This window comes from Jaculus jaculus, chromosome 1 (assembly GCF_020740685.1).
Source record: "Jaculus jaculus isolate mJacJac1 chromosome 1, mJacJac1.mat.Y.cur, whole genome shotgun sequence".
Lineage (NCBI taxonomy): Eukaryota > Metazoa > Chordata > Mammalia > Rodentia > Dipodidae > Jaculus > Jaculus jaculus.
Genome location: NC_059102.1, coordinates 244742504 through 244756696, shown reverse-complemented (window position 1 = coordinate 244756696; position 14193 = coordinate 244742504). Strand labels below are relative to the sequence as shown.

The window sequence follows — 14193 nt, the reverse complement described above, 5'->3', positions numbered from 1 at the left end:
GTGCCCATTCTCACGCACACTCTCTCTGTCTCGAATAAATAAATATAAATAAATCAGGCTGGGTGTGGTGGTGCATACCTTTAATCCCAGCACTCGGGAGGAAGAGGTAGGAGGATTGACATGAGTTTGAGGCCACCCTGAGACTACGTAGTGAATTCCAGGTCAGCCTGGGCTAGAGTGAGACCCCACCTTGAAAAACCCAAACACAAACAAACAAACAAAAACCAGAAAAAAAATATTTTTGAGTTTAAAAAATTGTGCATTCCTGTCCAGGGGGAATGTCATATTTTCTTCTCTCCAGCAAGTGTATATGAGCCTTCTGGAACCCAGAATCCTCCCTTTCCTGTGGCACATGTGGCTCTGGGTTTGGAAGGCTAGTCCACGGGGACAACTGGGTCTGAAGATGCCCCAGAAGGCCAAGGGGTGGTGCCAGGGGCCGCAGGAAAGAGCAACTTGAGTTCTTTCATTTGGAACTTTGCCGCCCAAGGAACAGCTGTGAGGGGACAAGGGGAACAGCAACAAGGAACTGAAGTCTTTCTGCCCTCTGTGGATCTCCTGGGAGTCACTGAATCCTTAACAGTGTCATGCTTTCCTAAAGGTTTTAATTTATCTTTTGGGGATCAGTGATAAAAAAGACTTTATAAACTGGTCATGAGAGATGAGGGGCAGATGGCAAAGGAAAAAAAAAAAGCTGGGTTCAACTCTCTGCTCTTCTGTGATTATAGGCAATTTATTTAACTTCATGGGTCTTAAGTTTCTTCAATGTCTTTCAAGCTATCCCCTTTTTGGTAGCACTAGAAACACAGCGTAGGAAGCAAGTAGTGGTAAAGGAAAGGGCTATGGGACCTCTCAGGGAAACTGATTTCACAATTTATATAGCTTGTGCTGTACTAATAGAGTGAATAGAACGGCCCTAATTTAATTTTTTTAAATTATTATTTATGAGAAAGAGATAGAGGGGTGGGGACAGAATGGGCACACCCGGGCCTCTAGTCGCTGCAAACGAACTCCAGATGCAAGTTAACTCTGGGATGGTCTCTATGATCCTAACAGGCCTATCCATTAGGCCTTTCTACACACATGTAATTATACACTTTTGACACTAGATGGCAGCACACCAACAACACAGGAATACATGTTGCTAGGCCACTACACCAGGACTGAGCTTTGAAGATCACGGCTTCATTCTGCACTACCAAGAGGAAGAAGGTAATTTAACACGGGGATTTATGGGACATGAGAATAAAAATGTGGCTAAGACTTGAAGAGCTATCAGTCACAGAGACCTACAATTCTGGCTCTAGCACTAAGGTGTCAAGGTGATCGATGTCAAGGTCCTTACCCATCCAAGGGGCTCCAAGAAAGCATGTGATTACTCTCATGCAGGGCCAGTGCTGTTGGCTTCAGATTCTACCCAGCACCTTTAATAAATCTGCTTTTGTGTAAGGTCTTTTAAAAACATATATATTTTATTTATTTGCAAGCAGAGACAGAAAGACAAAGCATGTAGGGGGAGGATGGGTGCACCAGGGCCTCTTGCCACGGCAAACTAATTCCAGATGAATGCACCACTTTGTGCAGCTGGCTTACATGGATACTGGGGAATTGAACCCTGGGCCAGTAGGCTTTACAAGCACCTTTAACTGCAGGGCCATCACTCCAGCCCCTATATGAGGGTCTTTTTTGGGGAGGTGGGGGTAGGGTTTCACACTAGTCCAGGCTGACCTGGAATTCACTATGTAGTCTCAGGGTGTCCTCGAACTCACAGCAATCCTACTACCTCTGCTCCCAAGTGCTGGGATTAAAAGAGTGTACCACCACGCCTGGCATGAGGGTCTTAATATAACACTGTTCACCAGGCAGCCCCCAATTCTGACCAGTAAGAGGAAGAGATCAAGTACAGCCTGAGAAGTCTCAACAGTACAACCTCCTCTATCCTGTGAGCACACAAGTTCTAGGCTATGTTATAACCCAAGACAGTGATCATGGTACCAAAATTTGCCAGCAGCAGAATCTGCCTAAATGAGGGATGTGGGATGTAGCTTTGCTATCCAGTGTAGGGGTAAGACAGCCCACCAATGTCTCTGATGTTGGAAGACAGCCTTCCTCCCAAGCCTCCATGTTTTAGGACTCTGTGAATCCATCATGCCAGCAGAAGCACAAGAACTGAGTCAGTATTCTGGGAAAAGTCCAGATTTTCTAGGGCTGTAAGTTTATTGCTGTAAGTTTACTATGACTACTATGTGATCTCTAGCAGGGCACAGCATTATTAACAATCTTATCAGCTAACATGTATAGAATACTTAGTATGTGCCAGGTATTATTCTATATACGGCATAAATTCTCTCTCTCTCTCTCTCTCTCTCTCTCTCTCTCTCTCGCAAACACACACACGCTCCATACTCAAAATACTTCTGTCACTTTACACAGAAGTCACTCAAAGTATAGTCTTCAGTAATTTGTCACACAATTAACAAGTGGCAAACTAAAATGGAAGCCAGGAAGGCAGTATCCACAATCTATTCATCCACCTAGACTACTGCTCAGAAAATCAGACTACCATCTCAAAGTTTGGAAACTCTCCAGTGTTGGTCTGGACCAACGCTATCCCAAACTCTACGAGGTTATTCCCCCTACTACTGCATCTGCTAAATAAAAATCTTGGGGTGCGGTGCTTGACAGAATCTATACTTTCTTAAAATTCACATGATGATCCTAACACACAACCAAGTAGGGGCAACCTTGACCTAGCAGCCCCCACACAAAGCAATCCTTTGTAGAGGCCGTAGCTCATGTGTGCTCAGAGTCTTCAAGGACGGAGCTCCCCATCCTAAAAGTACCAGCACCAGGAATGTTCCCTTAACTCAGGCTGAGGTCTGTGTCCTGGTAACCTCCATTCACTGGCACAATTCTATACCATGAACCACACTGAGCCTACCTGATCCCCATCCGCAAGCAATGCTACAGGCCTCCCACTCCCTTCTCCTGGTCTCAATCAGCAACTGAATGTTCCCGCATCCTCTCCTTTCCAAGCTGAATCGCGTTCATTAAATCATTCCTTCTAGGACAACATATTTCAATTTCCTTTCACCAAACTGGTCTTCCTTACCTTGCCTAAATTAATTCTTATTTATTCTTCTCTTTCTAAAAAGAGGCACCAAAACATGAAAGACTAGAGACTCTTTAAGCATAACTTCTTTGTTTGGGTCTCAATCAATGTGATTATAAAATGGGAGCAAGTTGGGCATGGTGGCACACACCTTTAATCTCAGCACTTGGGAGGCAGCAGTAGGAGGATTGCCATGAGTCTGAGGCCAGTCTGGGACTGTACAATGAGTTCCAGGTCAGCCCGGACTAGAATGAAATCCTACCTCAAAAGGATAATTAATTGAAAAATAAAATGGGTGCAAGCTGGACATAGTAACACATGCCTTTAATCCCAGAACTCGGGAGACAGAGGTAGGAGGATCGCTGTGAGTTCAAGGCCAGCCTAGGACTACACAGTGAATTCCAGGTCAGCCTGGGCTAGACTGAGACCCTACCTGGAGAATAATAATAGAATGGGGACTGGAGAGATGGCTTAACAGTTGAGGCTAGATTCCCTAGGACCCACAAAAGCCAGATGCATAATGTGGTGCATACCACCTGGAGTTCATTTGCAGCGGCTGAAGACCCTGACACATCCATTTTCTCTCTCTCTCAAATAAATGATATAAATTAATTTTTTAAAAAAAGGGGCTGGGGAGATGGCTTAGCGGTTAAGCGCTTGCCTGTGAAGCCTAAGGACCCCGGTTCGAGGCTCGGTTCCCCAGGTCCCACATTAGCCAGATGCACAAGGGGGCGCACGCATCTGGAGTTCGTTTGCAGAGGCTGGAAGCCCTGGCGCGCCCATTCGCTCTCTCTCCCTCTATCTGTCTTTCTCTCTGTGTCTGTCGCTCTCAAATAAATAAATAAAAAATGAACAAAAAATATTAAAAAAAAAAAAAGGATTGGGGAAATGTCTTAGTGGTTAAGGCATCTGTCTGCAAAGCCTAAGAAACTCAGTTCAATTCCTCAGGACCCATGTAAGCCAGATGCACGGGGGGGAGGGGGCATGTGTCTGGAGTTCATTTGCAGTGGCTAGAGGCCCTGTAGCACCCATTCTCTCTTTCTTTCTTCCTCTTCCCCCACCTGTCAAATAAATTAATTAAATATTTAAATAAAATGGGAGCAAAATCTATCCATTTACCATATAAGGTTTCTATAAGACTAGCACAAAACTACACAGTGTGTGATCAGAATAGCTTTCTCTCCCAATTTCTCTACTGCCATTGTGCATGTATTAATAAAGACCTCAATTCAAAGCAACAACATCCAGTCTTCATACCAGGTACAACCTCAGCTGGAATTCAAGATATCTGGCTTATTTCCAAACGGTTATAGATAAAGTATTCCTTCATAAAACTCCTCAAAGAAATGGGAGAGCAAGCTTATCTCTCAAGGGGTCAAAGAACTCTTGTGCACACTTGCAACTTCAGCTGGGTGAAGAAGGTCAAGCATGAGCAATGCCTTACCAGTCCTTCTGAGATACATTCTGGTTGTAAATGTGCCCGCTGATGTTTCTGTAAGGTGGACAGATGCATTTACACCGGATATCTTCAGAACTCTGGAAGAAAAAGCATGGGTCAGAAAGGGAGGACCCTTCAGATTCTAGCCAGGCTACCATATTTTTCTATGTATGTATGGATGTATGTATATATTCGGGGGGGGGGTCAAGATAGGGTCTCACTCTAGCCCAGGCTGACCTGGAATTCACCACGTAGTCTCAGGGTGGCCTCAAACTCACGGATCCTCCTACCCGTGCCTCCGAGTGCTGGGATTAAAGGCCCATGCCACCACCACGCTGGTCTTTGTATACTCTTTAACTCGCCCCATTCTCACTTCATCAAGGACAGCTTCTATCTATAGACAGGCTGCTCCATCAACAGGTCCTCAAGGCTGAAAATGTCTAAGTGGCAAATGAAACTCACAAGGAGTTGACTAAAGATGCCATTCCTGAAGTGGGGTGCTTGGGGATGTTCGGCAAGCAAAGTGGTAGTCCTCTACCCTGGGACCCACTTTTGTATTTTTTCTGTCCAGTGGGCTAGGTGATGAGCCTTTTCCCCTAATTAAATCTTCAGCTTCCTAGGTTAGAATAAGGGGGACAGAAAAGGGCGGGGTGAGTTCGGAAAAATGGATGGATGCCATGGGAATGCTAAAACAACGCCCTTAAAAGTTCTCCTGTGGAATGGGTAAGAGACAGGCTACAAACATTTATGGGGGGGGGGGAGGATTAGAAATTCCCTGGGGGTCAAAAAGCAAACCTTCACACTCAACCTTCCTTCAAAGTCTTAGTGAGCTCCTCAGAATCACATGGCATAGAACCCGCCCAATCCCAGCTGTCAATCTTCTAGCCCTAAGGAATGGGAACAAGCTAGCAGTCTACCAAGCCCGAGGGAGCGCTCTTGTAGCAGAAACTTCCACCTGTACCAAGCGTTTGCATTCAGGCAGCATTTTTACGTGGTTATGTGATTTGATTCTCAAGGGGAGTAGTAGATACAGTCCGGTCGCTACATTTTCACCAGGACAAAGGAAACTAGCTTTAGAGAACGTTAACTTCCCTAAACAAACTTGCTGGTGGGAATTCTAATTAAGTACCACTCTGGTCTAGAACCTGTGCAGCATGTGTGGACATCGCCACCGCCTCCCACCCCCAACTTCCTTCCCCCGTAGGAAGACACCCCCAAGAACCGTCCACGATTGAGTGAGGGGCAAGGTTGGCAGAAGCCCCGTGTAGTCCAGATGCTAATGCACGAGGTGCTGCTGGCCCACCCTCCTCACCTTGTTGGCTTGAGCCGGGGGCACCAGCAAGCACCCGACCACGGCCACCAAAGTCAAGAGCTTCATGTCTGTCGGGCCAGCTGAGCCTGCAAGACCAGGCACCTGGGGGGTTAAAAAAGAGGCATGGAGTCCGGAGAGGAGGAAGACTCTCCGTCCCATAGCGCCCTGCTAGGGGCCCCGGGAAGAGGGCAGGGGGGTGAGTTCCATGCTCCCAGGCCTTTCTGTCTCCGGCTCTCCACTGGACACCAGTGCGTTCATCAGGAGGGGCCATCCGGGGATGCGGAGGCCGGGAGCCCCAGATCCTCCCGCCAGGCCGCGAGCCGACCCCCGCACCTCTTCCCACCGCCCTCCGCCATCTCCGCCTCCACGACCCGGCAGCTCCTCCGGCTCAGGCCGGGCGAGAACTCGAGAGTGACCCGATCCCTCAACTAAGGTCCCTGCCCACCGCCCCTAGGGATTCGGGGCCCGCTGGTACAACCCCCCACACCTAATCCCTGCGACCCCCTCCTCCCCTCCCCCAACGCTGCGTCCACCAAACCTGCAAACCCCGCCGCAGCCGCGATGACCCAGCAGGCCCCGCCCTCCGGGGTCCTATTGGCCGCCTGAGCAGTCTGTCAGCCCAACCTCGCTCATCGCCCGGGTAACAAGACCCACCTTCGACTCGTCTTTGAGACCTGGGCTCCAGGGAGAGGCAGGCATTTCTCAAACCCTCCCAAGCAAGAAAAGGGAGCGTCAGCCTTCCAGATTAGAAACCCGCGTTGTGTAGCCTCCACTTGCGGTGCCTTTCTTTTCCTAGTGTCTAACATCTTCCTGTTTTAGCGAAAGCACAGCACTTTAGAAACTGTAAACTAGTAACAGCAATAATGATTTTAAAAGGTCAAGGAAATACAATTTTTTTTTTTTTTTTTTTTTTTGGTTTTTCGAGGTAGGGTCTCACTCTGATCCAGGCTGACCTGGAATTAACTCTGTCATCTCAGGGTGGCCTTGAACTCATGGCAATCCTCCTACCTCTGCCTCCCGAGTGCTGGGATTAAAGGCGTGCGCCACCACGCCCGGCAGGAAATACAATTTTTAATCCCAGCACTAGGTAGGCTAAAATAAAAGGATTGCCTTTTTTTTTTTTTTTTTTTTTTAGGTCAGTCTGTTTTAGAGTGAGACCCTAGCTCGAAAAAATACCAACAACAACAACAACAACACACACACGGAAAGACATCAAGGGGCACTGTAATTTTTCCCAGCCTGAAAATGCTTGTTAGGAACCCACCTTTTTCTGCAGAGGACTTCGAGATACCATCTCTACCCTACAGACACAGGCACACCTGAAATGGGCAAACACAGACTGGTAATGGGCTCAGGTGTGCGTGGAGAGCCCGCAACAGCCTCACCAGCCTGGTCCGAGCACTGATTCGAGAGGCCTGGCGAACTGGGACAAGGTGTGCAAAACCAGGCTGGGGGCGTCCTAGGCTGCTGCGGGACCTATGTGAACCCCCGTCTTCCTCCAACAGCTGTGTTGCTCGGGAAAGGACACCTCCCCTCTCTGGGCACCAGCTTCCTAAGCTCAGATCCCGTTTAGCTTTGATGGGTTAGGAGTCTGCGAGAGAAAAGCAGTCATATAGCCAGAGTGTAATTTAGTATAGAAAGTGATGTCGTTGTAGAAGACCTTTCTTTCCCCAAAATATTTGTGGAGCACTAATGTGCCAGATTCTGTGCTAGACACTAGGACTCCATCGGGAAACAAGGAGAACCCTGCCCCACCTCCTGTGGAATGTGACCTTTATTGCAGGAAAAACAACAGGTCAACAAGTAAATACAATTCTGGGTAGTTAGAACTTTGCTGGGAGAAGACTGCAGAGGCTCTTGGGGAAACCTAGGCCAGGGGTACCAGGAACAGTGGAGAGGCTTTAAGGGTAGCAAGGAGCTCCCTGAGCTGGGCCAGTGTGGTAAGTAGAATGACGCCAAACGCCCATGTGCTAATGCCTAAACTTGTGACTGTGTTCTCGTGTTATCTTACCTTGATCAAAGTAAGGCCTTTGGGACGGAGAGAGTGTCTTGGCTTTCCAGGTGGGCTCAGTCTAATCAGATGAGTCCTAAAGAAAGCAACTGTTTCTGTGGCTAGAAAAAACTGTCACAGAGGAAGCAGGTCCTGACAAGAGGCCATGTTGCTAGCTTTGAAGAAGGAAGAGGAGGCTATGAACAAAGGAATGTTGGGTGCTTAGAAGCTGGAAAAGGCAAGGAACTAGATTCCTCCCTAGAACTTTTGGAAACTCTACAGAATGCAGGCCTTGATTTTAATTCACTTTCAATGATGTTAGACTTAAGATCTGTGGAGATGTAAGGTAATAAATTTGGATAGTTTTAAGCCACCAAGTTCATGGTACTTAGGCAAAGAGAGTGAGGTGTAGGTAATGCAAAAATATGGAAATGGAGAGTAAGACCCTACCTCAAAAAGCTTTTAATAGATGCATGCAGGGTAAGATTAAATGGTTTACCATGGGTCTTCTCTTGTGTATCTACTTTTTTTTTTTTTTTTCTGAGGTAGGGTCTCACTCTAGCCCAGGCTGACCTAGAATGCACTGTGTAGTCTTAGGGTGGCCTTGAACTCATGGTGATCCTCCTACCTCTGCCTCCTAAGTGCTGGGATTAAAGGTGTGCACCACCACTCCCGGCTTGTGCATCTACTTTTAAAAAATATTTTTAGCTAGGCATGGAGGCGCACATGTTTAATCCCAGCACTCAGGAATCTGAGGTAGAAGGATTGCCATGAATTTGAGGCCACTCTGAGGCTATATAATGAGTTTTGAGCCAACCTGGACTAGGGTAAGGCACTCCCTCAAGCCCCCCCCCCCAAAAAAAAACTTATTTATTTATTCCCAAGGAGAGAGAGAGAAGAAATGAGCATGCCAGGGCCTCTTGCCACTGCAAACTCCAGATTCATGTGCCACTTTGTGTATCTGGATTTACATGAGTACTGGGAAGTTGAATCCAGGCTGTCAGGCTTTTCAAGTAAGCCTCTTTAACCACAGAGCCATTTCTCCAGCCCCAACTTATTTATTTATTTATTTAAGAGAAAGAGAGAGAGAGAAGCAGATAGAAAGAATGGGCATGCCAGGACCTCTACCCAGTGCAAAAGAACTCCAGTTGCATGCGCCACCTTGTGCATTTGGTTTACCTAGCTACTGGGAAATCAAACCTGGGTCCTTAGGCTTCGCAGGCAAGCATCTTACTGCTAAGCTATCTCTCCAGCCTCCCCCAACTTTTTCTTTTTATTTCAACCCTCCCTCCCTCCCTCCTTCCTTTCTTTCTTTTTCCCCCTCAAGGTAGGCTTTCACTCTGGTCCAGGCTGACCTGGAATTTACTACATAGTCTCAGGGTGGCCACAAACCTCCTAACTCTGCCTCCTGAGTGCTGAAATTAAAGGCATGTACCACCATGCCTGGCCCAACTTTTTTAACATTTAAAAAAAATTATTCTCAAGCAGGGAGAGAAAGAGAGAGGAATTTTATATCTGCTTTTACCCCAACAATCTAAGCATGAGTATGCCCATATAAGGCCAGGTCTTGGCATCTATGCCACAGCAGAGCATCTGAGTTCCTTTCCACTTCCTGGGCTCACTATTGGTACTCCTGAGTAGGGACTGGATGTTGTTGCCGCCCCCCCCACCCCAACCATGCCATCTCCCTGGCATTAGTCATATGCTCTGCTTTCCCTCTTATCCCTAGCAAAACCCTTCTGTCCAGTTTCCCATAGCCCTAGGGACCTAGGAGACAATGAACTTCCTGAGTTGGCACAGCAACCATGCCTTAGCCATGTTAAAGGATCAACCAACCCCAACAGATGATAAAGCAAAATAGACCTATTGAATCGACTTTAATAAGACATCATGCTAATTTATTCATACAGCCCACTTTTTACCACATACAGGTTTCAGCCTGCCTCTAGTAACATCCCTTCTTTCATAAAGAATGGGTTAGGTGTTGAGGAAACCGCTGGGTATGGTGATGTACGCCTTTAATGTCAGCAATGGGGAGGCAGAGGTAGGATGATTGCAGTGAATTTGAGGCCACCCTGAGAATACATGGTGAATTCCAGATTACCCTGGGCTAAAGTGAGACTTTACCTCAAAAAACAAAAAAAAAAAAAAAAAAAAAAGAAAGAAAGAAAGAAAGAAAGAAAGGAAAGAAGGAAAAGGGGTGCTGAGGAAATGTTAGAGGAGGGAGATAGGCTGATGTGAATATAGAAGTAGAACATATAGGATCCTTATAGCAATGTAAATATTCTGTATTTTGGCTGCATCAATGTAATTTATATAACTTTAATATTTTCCTATTTATTTTCTAAGATGTTATAAGGCGATCATTGTGTATTTTATAACTACATATGAACCTATAACAATCTCAAAATAAAGAATCTAATTTTTGCCAGGCGTGGTGGTGCACGCCTTTAATCACAGCACTGAGGAGGCAGAGGTAGGAGGATTGCTGTGAGTTCAAAGCCATCTTTTTTTTTTTAAATTTTTATTTATTTATTTGAGAGCGACAGACACAGAGAGAAAGACAGATAGAGGGAGAGAGAGAGAATGGGCGCGCCAGGGCTTCCAGCCTCTGCAAACGAACTCCAGACACGTGCGCCCCCTTGTGCATCTGGCTAACGTGGGACCTGGGGAACCGAGCCTCGAACTGGGGTCCTTAGGCTTCACAGGCAAGCGCTTAACCGCTAAGCCATCTCTCCAGCCCTCAAAGCCATCTTGAGACTATACAGTAAGTTCCAGGTTAGCCTAGAGTGAGACACTACCTCAAAAAAATAATAATTTAATTTTTTTAAACCTATCTGAATTAGTGGAATCTAATTCAAATTATTAGACTGGACCATATTAAACTGTCACTATTTGATCATTTTTGACTCATAAAGTGATGATTTCGAATGGTTCACACTAAGAGACTAAGAGGAAGTCCTAGCTTATATAACTGGGAAATTCATATGTAGAACCAGTTTCAGGCACAGTTGGATCTAAGCAAGCAAATGGCATCTCCAAGCCTCTGTCACTTTCTCCCTGTCCTGGCTCTGCCTTCCTCTATGAACTGGCTGTCCATGTCAGGGGGTATATGGTCAATCAAAGCTGTTTCTGCAGGTGGTGGCCAAGGAAAGAGAGAGAGAAAAGCTTTTATGATAAAGCCCCTCCGTAAGCCCAGCAGTCTGCAAATCTGTACATAGATGTATTCATGTGGTCTAAAAGTCCTCACACACTCATGAGACCCCATCTCTGGACACTGCTACTTTGGAGGCCAAACTTTCATTCAGGAGATTTGGGAGCTATATAAGATGCAAACTACAACATCCTGTTCTTGGCCTCCAAAGGTCCATGTATAGCTCCAAGCCTTTCTACAATTTTAAGAGTTCCAGCAGTACTCAAATGTTTGTCAAAAGCAAACTCTTACATGTGAGCACCTGTAAAATTTTAAAAAAGTTACATGCTCTCAAGATATAATGGCACCGAGTAAACATTCCTACCCCTAAAGAGGAGAGGGAAGGAAGGATTAAGCCAAAGCAAGACTGAAACTCAGTGGGGAAAACATTAAACCCTGTAGCTCCATGTCCAGCATCAGGGCACATGTCACATTGGGAGCTCCTCCAGGCTTGGGCAGCCCCACCCTCATGACCTTGCTGGTTGCAGCCCACACAGCCTCTTTTGGATTGTTTCTTCCTTTTTTTTTTTTAATTATTTATTTATTTATTTGAGAGCGACAGACACAAAGAGAAAGACAGATAGAGGGAGAGAGAGAGAATGGGCGCGCCAGGGCTTCCAGCCACTGCAAACGAACTCCAGATGCGTGCGCCCCCTTGTGCATCTGGCTAACGTGGGACCTGGGGAACCAAGCCTCAAACCGGGGTCCTTAGGCATCATAGGCAAGCGCTTAACCGCTACGCCATCTCTCCAGCCCTCTTTTGGATTGTTTCTGTTTGCTGCCTTAAGAATTTCCAAAATTCTCATTTCCCACTCCTTTGAGTCCCTATTACAGCTTGGGATTTAACTCCATAGCACCTCTCAGGAGCTTTCTGCAGATTCCACCCATGTCACACATTGACCTCTCAGGCTTTCCTGTGAAATCTGCTTGAAAGCCCCAAAGACCCTAAAACTCTTATTTATTTAGTTATTTAACAAAGAAAGAGGGGGAGAGAGAGAGAATGGGTGCACCAGGGCCTCCAGCCACTGCAGCCGCACTCCAGACACACGCACCCCTTGTGCATCTGGCTAACATGGGTCCTGGGGAATCGAACCCTGGTTCCTCTGGCTTTGCAGGCAAATGTCTTAACCACTAAGCCATCCCCCCAGCCCAACTCTAAAACTCTTACATTCTACATGCCTGCAAAAACAGCATCATGTGGACACCAACGCTTGCTGCCAGCTCTAGCAATAGCTGGTTTCTTTTAGTGCATGACCTCTGAGCATGTGGATGGCCAAGCATGGTGAAATAAACACAGAGGAAGCAACTTCCCAGGCACTCAAGATGTCCTCTGCTCAAAGAAAGTCTTTCAGACCCTTGAGCCTATGATGGATGAGGTGTGGCTGGTTCCTGAGCTGTCCTTTTGTAGCTCCCTTCGGGCTGGGACAAACAACTGACCAGAAGCAGCTTATCAGAAGAAAGGGTTTATTTCAAGCTTATAGATTCAAGGAGAAGCTTCATCGTGGCAGAGGAAGCTAGCTTACTTCATCAAACATCGATAGCAGAGAGACAATAGTCAACACCAAACACTAGCTGACTCTGAATCCTTGCCTTAGGGGCTGGGTGCATGATCTGACCCCGGTGGCACACCTCTTCCAGCAGGGCTCTGTCTGCTGGAGACTTAAATAGGAAGCTGTTGCAGTCAGATTTGTATTGCTGGTAGAAACTTGTAGAAAAAAAAAAAAAGAGGTTTATTTTGGCTTACAGGCTCGAAGGGAAGCTCCATCATGGCAGGGGAAAATGATGGCATGAGCAGAGGGTGGACATCACCCACTGGCCAACATAAGGTGAATAATAGCAACAGGAGAGTGTGCCAAACACTGGCAAGGGGAAACTGGCTATAACTGTAAGGGTACAAAAATCACCAAAGAAAGACCCTGGACTCGAACAGTATGTAAAAGCAAAGAGCATTTATTCTGCAGAATCAGCCAGCATGGGGGTGGGGGGTTCAACCATTCATACAAAAATGGTGGCCCTGAGAGGAGCTCACAGGCTCCTTTTAAGCACAGCTAGAGGTATTTTGGCAGGCTTAGTCTTTTCTAACATGATTAGCTAATTTGAACAGTAGCTGTACTTGTATTTCTTTGATTGGTCCTTAAGTTTTGGCGGGCTAGGTCTGGGGGAATTCCAGGCAGCTAGGCAGACAGCAGTTACATTTGTACGTCTTTGGTTGGTAGTGGCAAATGGAGGTCATACTTGGGTGAAAGCCACTGGCCGAAAGGCTGAAGCATTGCATGACACCTGGCTGGACAGGGGCCAGTATGGTGACAAGAGCATCATTGAGAAGCTGAAGACCTCCTCCAGGCCAATGACCAGCTGCCGATGCAGCATAGCAACCCTCACATCATCTTTGTGTTTTATAACAGTGTCTCCAGCTCTATGGCCAAAAAGCTGAAAGAAATGGGCACAGCTGTGAGAGGAGACATAGCAGCCATCGATTCCCTCTTAGAGCACCCGGAAGAGCTCCAGCTGAGTGGGAGCAAGTCAGATGACGAGGGCCCAGGAACTTTTGCAGGTGACAAGAGTAGACGGAGAAAATGTCCAAGCAAATGTTGCATTTCCAACAGAGATTAAGGTGGATGTGTGTCGAAGAGTCAATCTGGACATCCACTACTTGGATCACCTGTGTGTCTGCTCTCAGCTATGGAGGCTGCCACTTTATCTTTAAGGAAAAAGTGCTCACAGAACAAGCAGAGCAAGAGAGAGCAGGATCTGCCCCAGCTGGAGGCATTTGTGAAGGACAAGGAGCTGTTTGCTTGCGAATCTGCAGTCAAAAATTTTCAGTCAATTCTGGATACTTTAGGGGGAACCTGGGGGGAGAGGGAGGGCCACTGTGCTAATTAAGCAAATCAGTGTGGTACCAGACCAGCCTTCTGATCATACCTTCAGACTAGTGGCCAGTTCAACAATTAATACTAATTCATTAACAATTTTTGGGACAGGAGACACCTTGAAGGCCATTACAATGACTGTGAATAGTGGTTTTGTCAGAGCTGCAAACAACCAGGGTGTTTAATTTAGTGTGTTTATCCATCAGCTCAGAGCACTTACTGAGAGTAAAGAGGCTTTAGCCATGCCCTTACCAAAAGACTTAAATGATGGTGGACACTAA

At 46.6% G+C, this 14193-nt stretch overlaps 1 protein-coding gene and 1 pseudogene across 2 annotated transcripts in view; one reads left to right on the top strand and one right to left on the bottom strand.

The window, feature by feature from the left end:
* Tmem9 (transmembrane protein 9) overlaps positions 1-6442 on the bottom strand; it is a 23754-nt gene extending 17312 nt beyond the window's left edge. The window contains exons 1-3 of one of the 2 annotated variants that reach the window (XM_045142256.1): positions 6398-6442; positions 5860-5961; positions 4554-4645 (exon numbers count right to left, since the gene is read on the bottom strand). In XM_045142256.1, the coding sequence (XP_044998191.1) occupies positions 4554-4645; positions 5860-5925 (158 nt within the window). In that variant the 5' untranslated portion in view covers positions 5926-5961; positions 6398-6442. Of the gene's footprint in view, positions 1-4553; positions 4646-5859; positions 5962-6192; positions 6322-6397 lie in introns of those variants that run through there. The other variant, XM_045142257.1, reaches the window with a different exon arrangement.
* Positions 5983-14193, top strand: LOC101609672 (annotated as a pseudogene).